Here is a 21,888-nt window from a genome sequence, read left to right as displayed (position 1 = left end):
GCAGGGTGGGTTGAGCGACCCCTTCTCCCTAAACGATGTTTGTTGTAACAAATATGTACCATCACAATGAGTGATCCAAGGCCCCGCATGTATTACTCCCAACTACATTAGTTTTTTTTTTTTAATTAAACTTTGCTTTCGCTCTTTGCCCAGTGTCATTTTAAAACTCTACATCTTGGACGAAAAACAAATGTTATTTCCACCTTAATCTTCCCTCCTGAGGTAATAACCATGCTACAATGGAGAAATCAATACTCTAGATTGGAACACCATCTTTGGCTGGGTACTAGCTCTACCTTTAACATTTTCCATACAAATAAAGATTTGTCTGCTTTTATAGAGTGGTTACTAAAACCATTCCTTTAAACTGTAGGTCTATACTGTAACAAGTTCAATCTTCCCCAAATTCACACATGAATAAAAAAACTCTTAAAGAATAATTTGTTCATATGATGAAAAGATTGAATAATATGTTCTACCCTCAGTGTGTTTTTAGGGTTATTTAATAGTTTCCTCTTTTTTCTTTATAAATTCACCAATTGATTAATTCATGGCTGATAAATCTTTTTCTTTACGTATTTCTCGTTGGTGAATAAGTGTGTTTATGTGTAAACTCACTCACTCCCGTTTTCCTTCTCTCCCCCTCTGGTTGTCAAGCCACGACCCCCTCACGTTCTGCCGGACCATGCCAACTCCTCCGTCCTGTCCTCTCCTCCGTCCACCTTCTCCTCAGTCCATCTGCTCTTGGATCCTTCCGCTGTAACTCTTTTCAGTGTCCCATCTGCTTTGCTTTTCATCTCCTCCTTTACAGTCTCTACTTTGTTGCATGGAGGGCGTATTCCGCTCTCATGTCCCACACTCTGCTCTTGTGCCCAAATCTTGTGGCTCAGCTTGGAACTTCATGTCCTGTGGGGGACCGATGAGAGTGTGCCTTTTTATGTCACCTGGTTTTGGTTCTTGGTGCCTCAGGTGGAGATAGTTCTGGATGCAGCGTTGGAGTTGTTGGTTCAGCTCTGGTTCTCTGTCTGTTCTATGGAGGAGGAGGAGTCTTCCGTGGTGAGGTCTTTTGTCTGCTTGGACGATGGGGTCGTAGCGTTCTGACAGGCGGAGAGAGAGAGAGAGAGAGATCTCGGGACGCATTATCTATAGTTAATTCTAACACACTGAGGTAAAATAAATCCAACCTTTTCCACTCTATCTTCCTAATCTTACTATCCATCTTAGTTGTTAAATGTCATCTAAACACAATTCATGTCTACTAATAATTTTACCATATCCCTAAACATTGCCTTCACCCACTGTAACATGTTTATTCCAATTAACTCTTTCAGGAAACCATTTTCTTCTATACATTTAAATACATAGATGTTTCAAGCACCACATATTTCACACACTATAAAGGAACGTCTCCATATTTTCTCCATCACTTTAAATCTCACTGTTATTTAGAACCTTAGTAACTTTTGTGACTGGACATATCTGCAATGTCGCCACTATCTGCTGGGGAATCTTGTTCATAGAGTTTGTACGTACAAAGCTGTACTTGTGGGTTAGTAGCCTGTGTCTAACAATCATTTTCAATAATTGTGCTCAGGTCACCGATCGGTTGTTCATAGCTTAACAGGGGGTGTTTCTGGTACAGACTAAAACATGGATCCAGTGTATTTAGAGATTCCCCTAATCTGTAAATCCCCATCACTTACATATCCCAATCACTTAAACCCATCTCATCATTTGATACAAGAACTGCATATAAGGGGGTGAATCATCTTGATTATAACCGCCTCTTGTTTGGGACCGAGTATTTCTAACTCCTCCTCTTGTTGCTCAGCTGATCTTTTGGCTCTGGGGATAAGTGAAAGTCTCTGAAACACAGCTGGAGTCTTGTTAGTGATGTGGGCATTCTATGAGTGAACTAATGGATCCATGTCTTACATAATATTGTACTCCCCTTCCAACCAGAAAGGTGCCAAGTGTAATGAGCACAATCAACAATGCTATTCTGACTCTTATCCCTAGGGGACCCCACAATTGGTTTGGCTTTGTTCTCATCATCTCTATTTTAAACCTGGTTGTGTCCGTTACAGAATTTAAATAATGAGTACAAAAATAACATAACAAATTGGACTCTTTTTACAGATGTAAAACAAAAAATAGGTATTCACATTAATGTACAATCTATAAAAATCTATAGACAATTTGTCTTTTGAGCTGTTTCTATCTTTATCTTATTTCTATTTATTGTTTTGTTCCAGCTCTGCCAAATCAGTCCTAACTCCCAATAATGTTCTGGAACTTGCCAGTGAAGGGTGACAATGTGTGAGGTGGTGTCAATTTGCTCCTTTTTCTTTACCTTTAAACCGGAGCGCGTGTGAAGTTTGTTACAACCTTTCACGCTTCCGTCCACCGGGGATCAGCCCACTGTCTTTTGTGAACTTTCACCCTCACCCAATCACCTGGCCGAACAGGAGTCTCTTCTGGTGTCTCGTCTGGTATCTCTGTAGTTTTCCTAGCCTGCTGTGTAGACAAAACTTGCATAATATTACTCAGAGTTCTGACATATTCATCCACTTCTATTTGTCTAATATCTAAAACTGGACCACTCCCTCCTTGGAGAAGGCCCGAGCTTCGGCATACCTCTTGTTGACTACATGTTATTATTTATTAACTACAACGTCACTGAAATCAACATATCTGTATAATCATGACACTCCCTCCTTTGAGCATAAAATGCTCAATTAATATTGCAATGATTACCCTATTCTGTACAGGACATGTAAAACTCATAACGTTGCATTAAATAAATATAACTTCTCCGTGTACCCACAAGGGGTACAAAAATATCGTATGATTTATGGTTTTCTGATGGTATAAATGCATATTCACTATAAAAAAAATCAGCAATTAGCACTTCTAATAGTTTACTTGTTTCAATAATGGCTTTTGTAATGGTATTATGCGTCATCGTTGCTGCGAAAAACAATACCTCTGGTGTCGCTAATGCGTCTCGATAACTCTAGGATTAGAGGATTGGTTGACACTGCTGAACTAACATATGATAAAATAATATTTCTCCAAACTGGAGGGAAAATATGAACTATTCTCTCAGAGAGTGACCTGCATGAAGGGCTGGTGCCCCTCACTCAAATGAGATATTGCCTTACGCACAACACCACAAATCAGTAAAGTTACTCAAGAATAAATAAATAAAGACTGATTCCTGAAACTGTTGTAAAAACCCTACAACTTCTTCATCCAAGCTCTCAATCAGTGTTATGTTATTTAATCTGCGGCTCATGCCTTAAAACAGACACTTCAGACCGATTATAAAATTGTGTTTATGAGAAAAATGTAATCTGACTCCATAAATCAAATAATTGTTTGATTAAAAACTGCACTTCTGGCTAACAATAAATGAAGTTCCCCTTTAAACACAGCCCCGGTCTTCTGACGGGGTCCATCTATGTACTGGCTGGAAAATGTTGGGCCAGTCTCCGTCGCTCCGTCACTGTTCTCCCGTTAACAGTCACTCTCTAGTTCAGCTGGGTTCTTGTTGACTTCTTCACTGGTTTGAGACAAGCGACCCTATCGGACACCTCCCTTTGTAGCCAGACTTCACCACAGTAGAATCGAGTTTCTGTTTTCAGGTCTGGACAGCTTCACGTCAGGTGTATCGCCGCCCCTTGCATATTTTGGGTGGAAGCCCGTCTTCTTGACCTCACTAGTTGTGTGGACACAATAGTTTTCTGTGTGGGGGAACAACATCACTCGTAATGTATTTTCCTTCTCATAATTACAAAAATAGTCTGCTAAATGTTCTACTCTGCTACTTCTAATCTGTGGATGCTCTGTGTAAATGCAATATTCTACTCACTATCTTTTAAATAACATTCAACCTCTCCCTCCTGTGGTGACATATGTGGCTCTATGTAGCTGGATTTCCAAATACTCGTTCTCCAGTGGAGTTCTCCCACACTCCTTCACATCTCTTCAGGAAGGCATACATGTCTTCCCCCGGTTCTTTTCTCAGGCTGTTGAGGGCATGTAAACTCCGTGTTGTTGGGTAGATGTGACGAATAGCAACCCAATAATTCGACCTGATGTAGTTGAATGGAGTGTCATCTGGGTCATTTGTGCAATTGGCCTCGGAATCTATTGCTCTCACTTCAAGTCGTCTTTCAATCCGTCCGAGCAGGGCCCTCATGCCTCCCAAGCACAGGTGATCCTGGGCTGTGTATCTCTTCAGATCATTCACCCACTTCTGACCTCCTTTCGTGAGTGGAGGTAGCTTTGACACTAATGCTTCCATGTCCCTGTGAGTCCATGATTTGTATCGAAATCCTCCTCTTCCAGCCGCTATCAATGGCATGGAGGTATATGCACCGGTTCTTCGTTCTTCTTGTTCTCTCTGTTGTCTATCTGCAACAATGTCATTATGGGCTTCAACTGCCTTTCGTCTCTCTTCCATTCCTCTGTTGAGTTCCTTTTTCATTATTCTGCCGAGTTCTTCCACATGTAAGCTGTTTGTCAATCCTTGGCTGGCATCTTCCAGGTGGAGTACCAGACTTGCAACCATAGCTTTTCTTTTTTCAGCTCTGTTCATAGCAATGTTTACAGGTCCATACCAAGAGGGTTGTCCGGCTTTGATCCATGTCCTCTGTCTTTTACTTGAAACTGTTAAAGCATCGGATCTGATTTTTACCCTTTCCTTGATATCTGCAGTTGAGCCTGGCCCTGCGTCTAGTCTCAACTTAGCTTGTTTTGGTGACATGTTCTCTAATTATTTATTAACCTATCAAAGATGAAGCACTAATCTTCTGACTAGCACCTTCGTTGCTGTTCGTCCGAACTTTAATTTAATTTTTTTTTTTTTTTTTTTTTTTTGCTCAGTTTTATTATTTTTATAGATTTTTTTTTTTTTTTTTTAAGTTTAAGGTAAAATATTAATAAAGTTAATTAATATATAAAAAATATGCAAAATTAAAATATGAAATGTTAAAATAAAGTTGTACCGTGTATGGTTTTGACTTTGAAATATGAATTTGGTTCAAAATCACAATGTTATGGTGTTTCCGCTATTTGGGTAATAATTCTGTACTACCACCAGAGTGCGCTATTTTAAATTCCAGCTTAATCCACTAGGGAATAGCTGTTTCAAAACTGACTCGTTTTTAACAAAGGAGAAACTTAGTTTCCTCAAAAATATCTTTAAAATAGGAATTTACACTATGGTTAAACAACACAACACATAACCGCCAAGACACATTTGCAAAGAAGAATATTCACAATGTTATGGTGTTTCCGCTATTTGGGTAATAATTCTGTACTACCACCAGAGTGCGCTATTTTAAATTCCAGCTTAATCCACTAGGGAATAGCTGTTTCAAAACTGACTCGTTTTTAACAAAGGAGAAACTTAGTTTCCTCAAAAATATCTTTAAAATAGGAATTTACACTATGGTTAAACAACACAACACATAACCGCCAAAACACATTTGCAAGCAGAAGTACTTCCAATAGTTCTAACTCTAACAAGAAGTATGATGTTCTTTAGAAGATGGAATGCCTAGCCTCAGTGTGTTAAAGCAAACAGAGTACTTCAATTAGCATTTCATGAAATGGTGACTGCCGTGTGGCTCACCGTGAACATGAGGTCAAGACAAAATGGCAACTGGTTTTCCAACCTTTGACCTGAAGAACAAAGGGATTTGAGAAAACACCTGGAGTTGAAATTGGTGAGGTGATATTTTGTCTAGTAAATTCAACACACAACACTGTAGTTTAAAATAACATTTCCATTTAGTTTACAATGATAAATGGGCCTCATACCCTTACGTCATAGCCCTCTACACTGTAAAACCCAATGTTGCTCTTTAGTTATCATGACTCATTTTTACTTGTCAATACAACACAGATTTGTGCAAAAAGTCATTTTAACTTAAAATAATTAATTGATAACGTCTCAACCACATGGAAGTTGACTCAATTAAGACCCTTTGTTATGTTAACAAGATAAATCAAGTTGAGTCTAGTTGAGTTGACAAATGCACAAAAGTTATAGACTTGTGCGTCATCACGCTGTACGCTGTGTAGCACGTTTTGCGTCCTTCCCTGCTAAGCGCGCGCATTGTTCGGTGGATGGAACAATGCCAGAGACTGAATATACATCGTATTTTAACAAGGTGAGTGTAAATGTTATATTGATAGCTTACAAGTAATATTTAAGACATGTTTTACGTTTTTTAATTGGTTACATTATCGTCCGTGTTGCCCGTTTATTGAAAACGGAACAGCAAAACTTTTGGTGAAATTCACAGTGGGAATAGCTAACAGCAGCTTAGCAGCCCGAGTTAGCTAGCTGCTAGCAAACAGCGCAGCCATTCCCTCCTGTTTGACTTGTTGATTAGTTTGTCGTCCGTGTTGCCCGTTTATTGAAAACGGAACAGCAAAACTTTTGGTGAAATTCACAGTGGGAATAGCTAACAGCAGCTTAGCAGCCCGAGTTAGCTAGCTGCTAGCAAACAGCGCAGCCATTCCCTCCTGTTTGACTTGTTGATTAGTTTGTTTCCCAGACTTTTTAATTTAAATTACCCCCTGCCCAGTTTGGTGTGCGTATTGAGAATGTCTTTTTTATTTCATTAAAAAATTGTGTTCTTCAAACTTTTAATTGCTATAGTTAAAATGAGTTGCACGTGCACTAAATAGGCTATGAGTAAACCATGGTGGAGAATTTTTCGGACAACAGTTAATAGGATGCGTTTAATTTTTACTTATTATACACATATATATATATACACATATATTTGTGTGTGTAGTTTTTTTCACATGCTGTTGCAATTGGTTGCAACAACTAGTAACGTTAGAAAAACTACAACACCACACCGGATCTAGCTAGACTGGAAACAAGACAATAGGCACGCCGTTTGGCAGCCGGCCAATAGTAGTAGGCTAACGTTACGGTTCGAGTGAGTGGCGAGCGCTATACGACGAAATGGATGATAAAAAGATTCAGAGAAATGGCCCGCCTTGCACGCAAGTACTTAGCAGCACCGGCAACATCACTACCTTCTGAGAGGTTGTTTTCAGTGTCTGGGCATGTTGTGCAAAAGAAGCGAGCTTCACTGTTGTCTGAAAATGTCAACAGGCTTGTCTGTTTGAGTAGCTGGCTGAAAGCAAAGAAGTTGTAGGCTTACCTGTAAAGGTAAGCCTACAACTTCTTTGCTTTCAGCTTTCAGTTTTATTGGTTACCTAACTGTTACTGTTCATTGTTTCTGAAATACGTTTTCTGACTGCTATGTTCACAGCAAACTTTAGAAAAAGGAAATATTAAGCCATGGTTTAACTTTATAATTGTATTTTGTACTGCCCTGTTTGCATGTTGCTTCTAATAAAAGAAACATGTGCATAAAGCAAGCCAATCCACTTTTCCATGTTCATAAGAGCATTAAAATGAAAAAAAATAATGGGACAAAAATAAATCAAGGGACATTTAGAATAGATAAAATTGTGTGATTAATTGCGATTAATTGTGAGTTAACTATGACGTTCATGCGATTAATCGCGATTAAATATTTTAATCGTTTGACAGCACTAATATATATAGCTTTGAGGAAAATATAACATGCTTATTAAACTACCATGTAATATCTCTGTCCTAATTCTTTCTTACTTTTCTTTTTCCAGGTGTACATGATCAAGATCCAAACGTGAATGCGGTGGATTTGTAAGTTTTGTACCTATTACTCAGGAAATCGCAAAAGAATAATTGAACATTATAGAGCCATTCATGGACATCATGGAAGAAATTGCCCTTTGCCCTGTATCTACAGTGACTGTCCGCTAGTTTTCCGATCACAGGAATCCCTTAATAAGCATTTAAGAGAACATGGACTTTCACATCATGGACCTGTTGGAGGGTTAAACCTTAAAATTAACTGTCAATTGTGTGACTTCAATTATCCAGTGACTATAAAACAGTACTTTGGTCATCTTGGGAAACATCTTAGAAACAAAGAGACAGTTACCTGCCCTTTTAATCACTGTTCTCACGAAACAAGAAATTACACTACCTTTACTTCGCATAAAAGTCGTTTTCACAACAATGCCACACTACAAGACTTGAAATCTGAGCTTATTACTCAAACACATTTAGGCGTGGAACTTGTGGCTGATCAAGTGGTTTCAGATGTCAGTGATGCAGAATGTTCTGAGGATGAGATTGTAAATGAGCAGGAGGATACCTCTGATAAAGTTCAAGCAAGACTTGCGTCTTTACTTCTGCGATTGGAAACTGTTTTACATGTCTCAAAGACTGCAGTTCAGCAAATAGTTACAGAATTTAGGGATATTGGTGTTTTATTGAGTGAGGTAAACAAAAATACTCTTGATAAAGCATTAAGGCAGAATGGATGTACCATTGATGAAAACACTATAAATTTAGTAAAGGATACCTTGTGCCAGGCAAATCATTTTAGCTGTCTTTCAGAGGGTGGGTCTTTGTCAACTGACAAAAGGAGGTCATCTTTTTTCAAAGAAAACTTCAGTTTAATCAACCCAGTTGAATATGTTTTAGATTTTTCATCAAAAAAAACATTTGTTTATGTGCCAATCTTGCGTGTTCTTCAAGCGTTATTGAATAGGGGTGATGTAATTGACAGAGTTTTGGAAGAAAACCGAAAATCACCATCTGGCCAGTATAAGTCTTTTTTTGATGCATCGTACTGTAAAGAAAATCCACTTGTTAATGGTGAAGATCTAAGTATTTCTTTGGGCTTGTATATTGATGACTTTGAGATCTGTAACCCTTTAGGCACCTCAAGAAAGAAACATAAGCTGTGTGCAATCTATTGGATAATTGGCAATTTGCCTGTAAGAGACAGATCATCATTGTCTACTATATATCTGGCTGCCCTATGCAAAAGTCAAGATATTAAAACATTTGGTTATGGTCCAATTGTTCAACCACTGCTGAGAGACCTACAGTTGCTTGAAAAGGAAGGAATTTACATCGACAGGTTAGGAACCAGTGTCAGAGGCACAGTGCTATACATTTCATCAGATAATTTGGGGGCACATTCATTTGCTGGCTTTCAGGAGTCCTTTAATGTGGACAAGTTTTGCAGATTTTGCCTTGCAAGTCGAAAAGATATTCAAACTTGTTCTGTAAGAAGTGGGTCATTTGTATTGAGAACGATAGAGTCACATAACCTGAACCTGTCTGAGCTTAAAGAAAACACAAATTTGAAAAGTGTAAATGGTGTAAAACGTGAATGTGTTCTAAATGAACTACAATACTTTCATTGTATAACAGGGTTTCCACCTGACTTTTTGCACGACCTATTTGAAGGCATTGTACCCTTTGAGCTGTGTTTGTGTTTGAAAAAATTCATTGACAGGAAATATTTCACATTAGATAATTTAAATACTGCCATACAGTACTTCCCTTATAAGTACTCTGACAAAACCAATTGTCCTCAAAAAATTTCTGTAAATTTTCATTTGTCTGGAACCATAGGAGGAAATGGCCACGAGAATTGGACTCTGTTAAGGTTGTTGCCATTAATTATTGGTGATGATGTCCCTGAAAATGATGATGCATGGTCTCTGATTCTGGAACTGAAAGACATTGTTGAAATCTTGGCATCGTCCGCTTTTACAGATGAAAGCATCTGTTACCTAGAAGCAAAGATCTTTGAACATAGGAAACTTTTAACAGATGTATTTCCTGATGTGAAACTCAAACCCAAACATCATTTTCTAGAGCATTATCCCCATCTGATTCGTTGCTTTGGACCTGTGGTTGACTTCTGGACATTTCGCTTCGAAGCAAAACACAGTTTTTTCAAGAAAGCTGTTCGTGATATTAATAACTTCAAGAACATTGTGTTGTCTCTGGCCAACAGACACCAGCTTATGTTGGCATACCATTTTGACATGCCTTGCCTGTTCAAGCCAGCAGTAGAAGTAGAGAGGACAACACACAATTCCCTTGAAAATGTGCCCCTCCCAGTCAAACTAGCTATTCAGCACAAATTCAGTCATCTGACCACTATATCACTTGCCACAACAGCCTTAATACATGGAACAAAATATGTAAAGGGAATATTTGTATCATTTGGAAGCACAAGTGGACTCCCTGATTTCTGCCAAGTCCTGTACATTGTGATAGTGGACAACAAGGCATTCGTTGTTCTTCAACCTTTCTCTGGTTGTTACCTGGACCACTATAGATGTTATGAAGTTTGCAGTGCTGAGGATTCCCAACTGGTTGTAGTCGACCCTGCAGAGCTGAACCACTACGTCCCCCTGACAGCCTACGTGGTGCAAGGCAGACTCCTGATTTCTCCCAAGGCATTCCTGCTACACTGAGGTAATCCTTTTGCTTATTTTCAGGATAATTTAAGTAATAATAATTGTCTTATAGGCCTTAGTTTCATTAACAACTCTACCTTATGTTCTATACTTTTATATAGTTCATTATTTTACTACCATTGTTTTTAAATAATAAAAAATAACCTTCTTTACATCTTAACAGGGTTTAAAAAAAATCTTAAATTGATAGTCTACGGCAAGGCCACAACGCCTTGCATTGCACTCTCCTACAGCAAAACCCCATACTTAGTTGACTGAAGCCCCGTCCTTTTCCCATCTACACTAAATCTCTTCACCGAAAATAGCAGATCTACAAGCTCACAACATGTCAGACATAGTGAGCTTGTAGATCTGTAATTTACACAGAATGTTCCCAATATTGGGATATAGGCCTCATGTGGTTAAATTACTTACTAGGTCGGGGTTCTACTATGACATGTGATCATTACTTTGCCTTGTTTATAAGAAAATGTATATTTGTTTTGTTCTTTTTAGATTCACCATGTTGCTGCGTGTCATCCTAACCGAAGAGGACATTCGGAGGGTCACCATTGAGAACATGCCCGACACGGTTGATGACCTGCACTTGATCCTCAAAAACAAGCTTGGATTGGAAGGAGTTTTGAGGGTACAATTTCAAGATCCAATGTTCAATAACGAGCTTTGCAACTTGAGTAACATGTCAGATCTCCCTAAAGATAAAGTGACTTTAAAAGTGTACAGTCATCCTCTTGAAGAACTCCAAGTTCATACAGAAGAACTTTATTATCATACAGACTCAACGTTGGACACTGCAAGCTTAACCACAACCCCTGAGTCGAGCCCCAGTCGAGTCCAGTCCACCTGCCTCAGTCATTTCAGATCCCTACTTTTGCGTTTGATACAGAGCTAAGGTTAAGGGAAGGAAATGAAGCCTTCCAGAAGGATGGAACCCTTCTTGATATCTCCAAATGCATGAAATCAGACATTTTGGAAAAAATAGCAGAAGCGGTTTATGCCTATAGCCCATACCCACAACATGAGGAATATGCTTTGGTGGCGCAAGCGCTCATCAAAAAACATCCATGTCTGAGGGAACCAGGGTGTGTCGCTGGATGGCACTGTTGGACGTTTAGTTTAAAGTTTAAAATGGGTAACTTCAGACAAAAGCTCCGAGAGGCTGGATGCCCAGAGCTCAAGATCAACTCACTCAACTCACGGTCATCCAGCACATCTGGGAAAAGAACTCTTAAGAGGGCTAGAAAATCAGAAGTCAACTTCTTGCCAGACATCCCGGAAGGAAAAACAAAACACTCCCTTGACGAAGAAAGGACAGCAATGCTCACAGAAATGAAGAAGAGGAAGGTTGATTGGAAGCAAATTCAAGCGATGATGACCAGCACCTTCTCTTTGCGGAGAAAGGAAATCTTAGAGGATGAGCCACCTGTGGCTGACATCAAAGATAAATGGCCAGCACTGTTCTCTGAACGTCAGGTAAAGTACTTCTCTATTTCAAATGTGATTGAGGAAGATCAGATTGGAGGCTGATTAAGAATAGAAAGATATGTTGTACACAATGGCTAATGTCTGCTGTCATGAAGATTATACAGTTATATACATACAGTATATCAGTGATATTGAATTTACAGCCAATCCCTCGGCTTGTTCTTTGCTTCTTTTATGCCTACTAGATTGAAGCAGAGTTTGCTCGCCTCACCACTGTTGACCTGAAAGGCTGCCTCTTCGCTGGTCTTGACAAGTATCTGCAGAGGTTCATTGATATCTACAAAGCCAAGCCTGGTGTGGTGGAGCTGAAGAAGCTGTTGACAACACTGGATAGTGATGTAAGTATGCTTACGTGATATTTTACACTGTTTTTCTGTTAAAAAAAGTTCTTATAGTAAATGTTACTATAGTGTTGGTTCAGTAACAGGCTTCTCCCAGTCCCTGTCTCTCCAGCTCTTTATAAACAGCAAATGTACTTTCACACGGGTCAATGGTGTCATCCAATTAGGAGAAAGAACCGCTTTATCAGCTTCAATTTTATAGTTTTCCAATTTTGTCTGCAGCTCTCACTCACACACACACTTATCATTTATTTACTGTTAAATACTCTATTCTGATGTTATCTGACTGAAGCTGTTCCATTGGTTGTGTATTGTCTATTATTTTTAGTGTTCCAACCAATGGAAAAGGACCGTTGTGTTGATGGGGATCCCCCACTACCTCAAAGAGGTTTCGTCCAACTTTTACAAGAAAGTTCAGGTATATTTTATTTTATATTTATATTTTCCGTCAGTGCAGATCAGGCCCCCATTCTTACCCTTACTTGTACGTATCCTGTATTTTAGGACCTAAACAGTGGGTTGGGACCAATCATGAGTAAAAGGCCCTTTCTTTGTTTCCAATTTTCCTCAAAATATTTACTTCATTTTTGAGCGCTAACCGCTCCAACATGTGGCTTTGTGTGTATGTCCGTACCAGCATGGCCTCGATGGCAGTGTCCAAGCTTAGGAGTATAAATGAACTCATCGAAAGCACCGCTCATTTCACACTGGGTGGGATTTTTTTTTTTTTTTTTTAATAAAGCCCTTAAAAAATTAGGTTTTTAAGTACTCAACAGCTCATACTCTTTTTTTTTTTTTTTTTTGTGAAGTGTTGTGAGATTGTAGGTCAGCTACTTTCATTAGTTTGGGTCCCCGGGAGTGTGTCTTAAGATAAAAAGTTTAGGAACCACTGGTGTGTTTCATGCTTAATGCTGTTGTGGCAACAGAATCAATAAAGGTTTATTTTATCACGTTTTCCACTTTGTTTAGGCCACAGATGCTGAGGAGGACATGACAAGAGGAATGATGCTGGGCATCCTCATAGTGGCAGACGGGGATGATACTGTCAGTTTCGCAGTGGTCATCGAGGAAGAAATCATCTTTCCATCAGTCAGTGATTTTCCAACAGCTGTGTCACTGCTGATGGGTCTGCTCTACGCACTCAACATCGACTATCCCAAAGGCATAAGGTACACATTTGAAGTCATTCAGAAGGTGCTCATGGACATTGGTGGAGGCCATTGCACTGCTTTGGTTCATGGCTTGAGAAACAAACTCTTGAGGAAGACCATGTAAGCTTAAAGCAGAGTTTAAGCATTGACCCTGAACTTGATGGACATTGGAGGAGTCATGGACTGAGAAATGGACTCCCATTTAAGTTTGATTGTTGGAGAACTGCACACAGCAATATTCTGTATTGTTACATCGCTTGAGATACAGACTCTTGAGGAAGCCCGTGTAAGCTTAAGGCAGAGTGTAAATATTGATACTCAAGTAGAAAATGCAAGTTCAACTGAACAAACAAAATGTGAACTTGGTATGAGAAATGGACTCTATATTTTGTTATTTTGGTTAGATATCCTGTAGATTGTGTACTGCATTTGACAATTTAATGACTTGTGCAGGTTTACATGCCACTTTGGAAGGGCACACACTGTGGATTTGTTGGGATATTTACACTGTGGATTTTGGGTATAGCGACACAGTGTATTTGGAACACAGTAACACACAGTGTATTTGGGACACATAACACACGGTGTGGATTTATTTGGGGGACACAGTAACACACACGGTGTGTATTTATTTGGGGGGGACAGTAACACACACGGTGTGTATTTATTTGGGGGACAGTAACACTGACAGTGTGGATTTGTTGCACTGAGGTTTTATCCACACTGTGTGAAACTTCAGTGTTTACTTAATCTTATTTGCGATGCATTATTTAGAATTGCACATGTTTTGATGCATTTTTTTTATTCTTTAGTTAATTGCTCTATTTGTAACTGGCTGCACATTGTTGAATGCCAACACGTTTGTTTAAGATGTCATCAAAATGAAAACTTAAATGTCGACTTAAATTTCTATAACTTGCAATGCAAAATATTAGTATTGATGATTGCCTAAATAGGATGCATTAAATAATAGATAACACATCAAGTATTATGGTAGTATGATTAACTGCCCACAGTGAGATGGTAAGAAAGAACAAGGCAAGGCTATTAAAAAAAGCTTTCTGGTACAAATGTTCCATTTTGATGACATCATGTGTTGGTACTGTCTTAAAGAAGTAGTTCACCCAAAAAAGGGACTTATTTTCTATCAGTTACACACCCCATGAAGCCTTGAATTCATGGAGATTTATTTTTACTTTTGTTGGATTGGATCGTTGGATGGTTGGATTGTTGGATGATTGTCTTCTGATGCATTATTCTTGTTCCCAAAATTGTTTTTATTGAGACTCATCTGTTTTTATTAAAGATGCTTGAGTTGGATCTCAGTGTTTTTGGTTCATAAAGTTGTATCTTCAATAAAACAAGAAACATATTGGGCAGTATTTGTTGTTAAATTGTATTAGATGTCTGGGGTGAAAACTGCATTACATTTAAGCAGATAAACTCATTAGCATTGCAGTTAAATCAACCAAAAACTAAAGTAGTATTGACTTAAGGTTAAGTTATATCAACTGAAGTTATCAAGTTATATCAACTAAAGGTATCAAGTTATATCAACTGAAGTTATCAAGTTATATCAACTAAAGCTATCAATTAGTGAAGTTATATCAACTTAAGTTATCAAGTTATATCAACTAAAGGTATCAAGTGCTGAAGTTAAATTAACTAAAGTTATCAAGTTATATCAACTAAAGCTATCAAGTTAGACAAACTAAAGTTGGAGTTGAGTCCAATAGCAATATTTATTTGAGTTAACTCAATTGTCTTTGTTGTCTTGACGTAAAATTCTTTCGCAGCATGGATACGCAAATATTTAAGTTGAAACAACAAGTTGGGTCTTACAGTGTACCCATGTACGTAAATGTTTTGACTTTAAGAGTCTGTATGGTCATCTCTTCTGTTTAAACACGCTATTTATGGGACAAATAGGACGCTAAGCAAACACAATTAGAAGAATATCGTCTATCTAACGCACGAATGTCGCACTTCCTGCCGTAATCCACAACGCAATGTCTTGAAAAACAGAATGGTGTAACCACTGAGAGCTTCAAACTACTCAGGCCTTTTCCTTGAAATAGGACTTTTTTAAAACAGCCTCACGCTGTTGTTACACAAAACACTCACTCCAATAACCTTAGCTTCAAACTTTGGCTGTGTCTTTGCCTCAAGCAGTCCCGACTGCTTAATGGCCTAAAACCATTCACGTAAAACGTAAAACGCCACAAAAGACACATATAGTGATTGGCCTCTAGCCGACATGTACTAACAGACAAACGAATAGCATGCAGGGTTAAATAGAAAAAAAGAAATTGAACTCACCCTGCCTGTAACAAAGCAACGCCACGTGGTATGCTACCAATATTTATCAATTTAGGCTTGTTTTAACTTAAATTGCACAGCTATTTTCAGGATCCGCTGGCCGCCGTCAAACACACAGAACTAACATTGTCCTACATTAACTATTGAAGAATTCGATATAACAGGTTTCTCCATACCTAGTTGATTTGAGCTCTCTGTGTGCTGAACGGATGCCAGCGGGTCCAGCAAGCAGCCTGCTGTAGTCTCTCCCGGTGTTGCGAGATCCTGGGCTAGCTCGCCAATTGTTAAATATGTTCTTTATTCTCGCGTCCAGGAGAGAAGCTTTAAAATGAGACTAAATGGAGTCTCTGAAAAGATTCAAATGGGATACTTTAATTAAAAAAGGCGCGGTAGTGTTACAGACAGAATATTGTTCCGGCAGAAAACAGCTGTGATCTGGTTCTCCTGAGCAAGAAGAAGACAGCGGATCTCTCCTCCGGCGCTGCTATATATATCCTCTGCTGGCTCCTCCCCGCCAGCCGGCTCACCTCGTCTCCAATGTCCGTTATTGCATTTAAACAGAGGATAGGTTCTTTTCACATTCAATATATGCTTAACACGCCGTTTCTCCTCATATTCTCTTTCATCACTTTTCATTTAACACATTCTAAACGCTGTAATCAATACTCTAAACAATACTTCTCGGCTCGTTTGGTTTCCGGTCATTCCGGATGTTGCCACATGCTACTCTCGTCTGTAAACAATAATGTATTCAAATAAACTGTACTTTCATTTAATATTCAACATGGTAGTATCTCGACATCTATCGTTGTAGTGTTAAATCAGTAGGTTTCGGTTTTCACCACACCAAGTCATTTCGCTTCTCAATTCACCTCTTTAGGAAATCGTATATTAGCCACATGCTAAATGCTAACCGTAGATGAAGGACTTTCAGAATAAAAGCTTAACTGCTTGTGCACAAGAATTTCTGGTTTTTCAGTATAAAAGAGCGTTTAAACTGACGGTATGTTTAAGCTACATTATAGCATCAAAACATTGATTTTAATTTCTAACAATATTAAATGAAAGTACAGTTTATTTGAATACATTATTGTTTACAGACGAGAGTCGCATGTGACAACATCCGGAAACCAAACCAGCCGTGAAGTATTTTCTGTATATTTTGGAGTATTGATTACAGCGGTTAGAATGTGTTACATGAAAAGTGATGAAAGAGAATATGAGGAGAAAAGGCGGGTTAAGCATATTGAATGTGAAAAGTACCAATCCTCTGTTTAAATGTGACAACGGACATTAGAGACGAGGCGAGCCGGCTGGCGGGGAGGAGCCAGCAGAGGATATATATAGCAGCACCAGACGAGGGATTCGCCCTCTTCTCTTGCTCATGAGAGCCAGATCACAGCTGTTTTCTGCCTGAGCAATATTCTGTCTGTAACACTACCGCGCCTTTTTTAAATTAAAGTATCCCATTTGAATCTTCTCAGAGACTCCATTTAGTCTAATTTTAAAGCTTCTCTCCTGGACGCGAGAATAAAGAACATATTTAACAATTGGAGACCCGGCTTGAGGCAAAGACACAGCCAAAATTTGAAGCTAAGGTTATTGGAGTGAGTGTTTTGTGTTAACAACAGTGTGAGGCTGTTTTAAAAAAGTCCTTTTTCAAGGAAAATGCCTGAGGAGTTTGAAGCTTTCAGTGGTTACTTTATTTCTGTTTTCAAAAAGACATTGCGTTGTGGATTACGGCGAGAAGTGCGACATTCGTGCGTGAGATAGACGATATTCTTCTGATTGTGTTTGGATAGCGTCCCATTTTGTCCCATAATCTTGTCCCGTGTTTAAACAGAAGAGATGACCATACTGGCTCTTAAAGTCAAAACATTTACGTTCATGGGTAGAGGGCTATGACGTAAGGGTATAAGGCCCATTTATCATTGTAAACTAAATAGAAATGTTATTTTAAACTACAGTGTTGTGTGTTGAATTTACTAGACAAAATATCACCCCACCATTATTTCAACTCCACTGTGAGAGCCACGAGGTGTTTTCTCAAATCCCTTTGTTCTTCAGGTCAAAGGTTGGAAAACCAGTTGCCATCTTGTCTTGACCTCATGTTCACAGTGAACCACACGGCAGTCGCCATTTCACGAAATGCTAATTGAAGTACTCTGTTTGCTTTAACACACTGAGGCTAGGCATTCCATCTTCTAAAGAACATCATACTTCTCGTTAGAGTTAGAACTATTGGAAGTACTTCTGCTGGTAAATGTGTATTGGCGGTTTTGTGAATATTCTTGTTTGCAAATGTGTTTTGGCGGTTATGTGCTGTGTTGTTTAACCATAGTGTAATGTTCTTCCTATTTTAAAGATATTTTTAAGGAAAATAAGTTTCTCCTTGTTAAAAACAAGTCAGTTTTGCAACAGCTATTCCCTAGTGGATTAAGCTGGAAATTAAAATAGCGCACTCTGGTGGTAGTACAGAATTATTACACAAATAGAAGAAATGCCATAACATTGTGAAGTATAATTTTAAGTAGGGGTGCACCGAATGGGAAATTCTTGGCCGAAACCGATACCGAAAATAGGAAACAGTTGGCCGAAAACCGAATGCCGAAAGGCCGAAAATGATTAATAGAAATATATATATATATATATATATGTATATATATAATGTATACATTTTTTACCAATGTTGTTCAGCTACCTGATTATGGAAAAACACATGATTATGGCAAAACTTAACTTAAATAATAATCACTATTATGGGTCCATAAAACATTTATTCAGCACTTTTGAATGCATACAGTACATTCATTCCAAGTCAAGTGCATTTTCTTTTCTCTGTAGGATAACTACAACAAAGTGCATTCAGAACAAAGCCAAGGTGCTTTAAAACTGTATAAACATCTAGGCCAGTAGGCCTACAACAAAATAGTGTAAATAAAGACTTTAACAGCCAGGCCTTCAACAACAACAAATGCACCTATAAGTGCATGCATACAAATGTGCAAACTGGATAAATCCACATGAATGTAACTATTTACAAATGAAATTACAATTCAATTTCACGAATCTGTAAATAAGGTTGTCTGTCCTCATAAGCAAAGTAGTAAACATTGTATAAAGATACATAAAGTGAAAACTGGATACAAAATCCACAATCAATTACAAATTAAATTAAAATTTCAAGAATCTGCAAATAAGGTGGTCTGTCCTCATGAGCAATGTAAACAACATTGTATCATTTAGATACCGAAAGTACAATATTGAACACTGTGCTGCTGTCATTTCCCCCTAATGATAACCTGAGATGGTGAATTATAACAATGAAACACACCTTCACAATGAAAATTGTTCAGGAAAGTGGGTATAGAGTAGACGTGTAGAACTAGATAAGCTTATGATAAGCCAGCCTTGTCTACTTATTAAGGAATAGTGGGAGGTTCTTTTTAATGAACAGTAGTTTCTCTGATTTATCAGCCATAAGTCTGTTCCTCTTCTCATCAAGCACATGAGAGGCAGCGCTGAACAGTCTCCCGCTGTCAGTGCTTGTGATTTGATCTTACTCCGCATATTTGTCCGGGTGTTTAGTGGTGAAAGTCTTTGCAGTTACACCCCCTCGAGAAATGTCAGCTGAACACGTTTTACAAATCGCAATCCGCGCCTCTTTCTCTGATATTTTTAAATATATCCAAGCGGCAGACAAGTTGGCTGTGAGCCAGCTTCGAGCATGGTCGCGCGCCGTGCTTGTCGCCGCGTTTTGATTACGTCATCACAACAACACGTTAGCTTACCAACGTAACCCTGTTCTCTGACATTCGGTGATATTTTTTCGGTGCTGAAACCCTTTCGGCCGAAAGCCGAAAGGGCCTTTTTAACCATTTTCGGCCGATAATTTTCGGCGGCCGAATATTCGGTGCATCCCTAATTTTAAGTGTTATAAATAAACACATGCTTGATCGCCAAGATAGAATTGCAAGTGGTTTCTAATTATAAGAGAAAAAACTTTACATAATACTTTTTCAAACACCAATTTATTGAAGCTAACACAAGTAGTGACATTAGCATAATTTCATACATTTCGGTATGCACTGTACACAGGAGATTTGGATTTGAACCAGATTCATATTTCAAAGTCAAAACCATACACGGTACAACTTTATTTTAACATTTCATATTTTAAATTTGCATAATTTTAATATCATTAACTTTATTAATATCTTACCTAAAAAAAAAAATCTATAACTTACAATTTTTTTTTATAAAACCTTGAGCAACTTAAAAAAAAAAAAAAAAAAAAAAGATTTAAAGTTCGGACGAACAGCAACGAAGGTGCTAGTCAGAAGATTATTGCTTCATCTTTGATAAGTTAATAAATAATTAGAGAACATGTCACCAAAACAAACGAAGTTGAGACTAGACGCAGAGCCAGGCTCAACAGCAGATAACAAGGGAAGGATAAAAATCAGATCAGATGCTATAACAGTTCCAAATCTTAGACAAAAGACATGGAACCACATGGAGAAACTGTTGGAACAGTGGCAAACGAGAGGACTGTTTCCAGCAGATGATCAGCCTGGACCAACGAAAGCCCATAGAAAAGCTGTAGTTGAACATGAGAATGCTGAATACCTAAAACAGGAAAAAGCATGGATCAAAGCCGGACAACACTCTTGGTATGGACCTGAAAACATTGCTATGAACAGAGCTGAAAAAATAAAATCTAGAGTTACAAGTCTGGTACTCCATCTAAAATATGTCAGCCAAGAATCAACGAACAGCATGTATGTGGCTCAAGGAGCAGAGCTCACAGCAAAGGAAGATAAGAAAGAAAAGACAGAAGAAACTCCAGTAATCCAACCTTCAAAGCTCCTTCCAAGGCGGACAGATGCGCCTCCTCCCTACATGACAGAAGTATACAGTTTCTTTCAACCCCCAATACAAGCTCCAACTCTAGGTGTTTTAGGAGGAGTATTGGAGTTGGAAGGTCTCCCCACAGCTACACGTGTCAAAGACTTGGAGTATGAGGTAAGACTCCTATCTGGTGAGCTCAACAGAAGATTGGAAGAACTAGGCATAAGAATGGAAGAGGAGCTCAACAGAAAGATGGAAGACCTCAGCAAAAGTATGGAAGCACAACTCAAGAGAAGAGAAGGCGGAGGTTCTCCAGACACCACAACCGTAACTGAAGCTGGAAGACTCAAGAACTGCTCAACACTCACGCTACCGGTGATAGCGGCTGGAGAAGGAGGATTGAAATACCAATCATGGACTCACAGAGACATGGAAGCATTAGCGGCAAAACTACCTCCACTTACACAAGGAGGTCAGAAGTGGGTGAAGGATCTGGAGAAATACACAGTCCAAGACCACCTGTGCTTGGGAGACATGAGGGCACTGCTTGGACGGATAGAAGGAAGACTAGAGGCAAGAGCAGTGGATTCCAAGGCCAAATGCACTGACTCTCCAGATTACATTTTCTTCAACAAAGTCAGGTCGAGGTATTGGGCTGCCATTCGTCAAATCTACCCAACAACACGGAGTTTACATGCCCTCAACAGCCTGAGAAAAGAACCGGGGGAAGACATGTATGCCTTCCTGAAGAGATGTGAAGGAGTGTGGGAGGACTGCACTGGAGAACGACATGACGTTTCACCGTCTGTCGTAATGCTGTGGAAGAACGTGGTCATTAACGCCCTTCCCCAATCAGTGCAGGCAAGCCTGGGAGATGTGGTGGCATTAGACGCTATACCCATTGAAGAATGGAGACAACATCTCATTTACCACGATATGAAATACCAAGCAACCCAGAGGGAAAAAGACGAAGAAATTAAAACATTACAACTAAGACTCTTGAAGATACAAATGGCTGAGAAAGATACCGAAGCTAATAAAAACAAGACAGTGGCAAGGCAAATGGCAGCTACATCAGAGAAGGCAGGGCAGATTCCTCCAACAATTCAAGCTCAGGAAGAACCAGAGAATGCAGGGCAGACATCTCAAACAGTTGAATCTCAGATAGTGCCAGAGAATGAGATGGAGAACCAACAACCAGGAGGTTTCCGAGGAGGCAGAGGCAGAGGAAAAGTTCTCCGGTTCGAGGGATGCTACATATGCAATCAGCTGGGCCATTGGGCTAGAGATTGTCCACAACAACAAATGAAATACCCACCACATGCACCAAACAACGGCCCACCATGCAGTTTCCATGATGACGACGGAGG

General features: G+C 39.0%; 1 protein-coding gene across 2 annotated transcripts; it reads left to right on the top strand.

The window, feature by feature from the left end:
• The first annotated feature begins 7,215 nt into the window (after positions 1–7,215).
• Positions 7,216–14,720, top strand: LOC307024253 (sterile alpha motif domain-containing protein 3-like). 2 transcript variants are annotated; one of them, XM_079658222.1, is made up of 5 exons: positions 7,216–10,369; positions 10,867–10,999; positions 12,042–12,194; positions 12,526–12,615; positions 13,167–14,720. In XM_079658222.1, the coding sequence occupies exons 2-5, from the start codon at positions 10,874–10,876 to the stop codon at positions 13,470–13,472; spliced, it is 675 nt and encodes a 224-aa protein (XP_079514348.1). In that variant the 5' UTR covers positions 7,216–10,369; positions 10,867–10,873; the 3' UTR covers positions 13,473–14,720. The 2 variants fall into 2 exon arrangements, with proteins under 2 accessions (XP_079514348.1, XP_079514347.1); XM_079658221.1 differs by lacking the exon at positions 7,216–10,369 and having other exon boundaries at positions 10,867–11,844.
• The last annotated feature ends 7,168 nt before the right edge of the window (positions 14,721–21,888 follow it).

The sequence above is a fragment of the Notothenia rossii genome (assembly GCF_949606895.1).
Source record: "Notothenia rossii genome assembly, chromosome: 11".
NCBI classification, from domain to species: Eukaryota; Metazoa; Chordata; class Actinopteri; order Perciformes; family Nototheniidae; genus Notothenia; species Notothenia rossii.
Note: the sequence above shows the minus strand (reverse complement) of the source record. Positions and strands in the feature narration are given on the sequence as shown.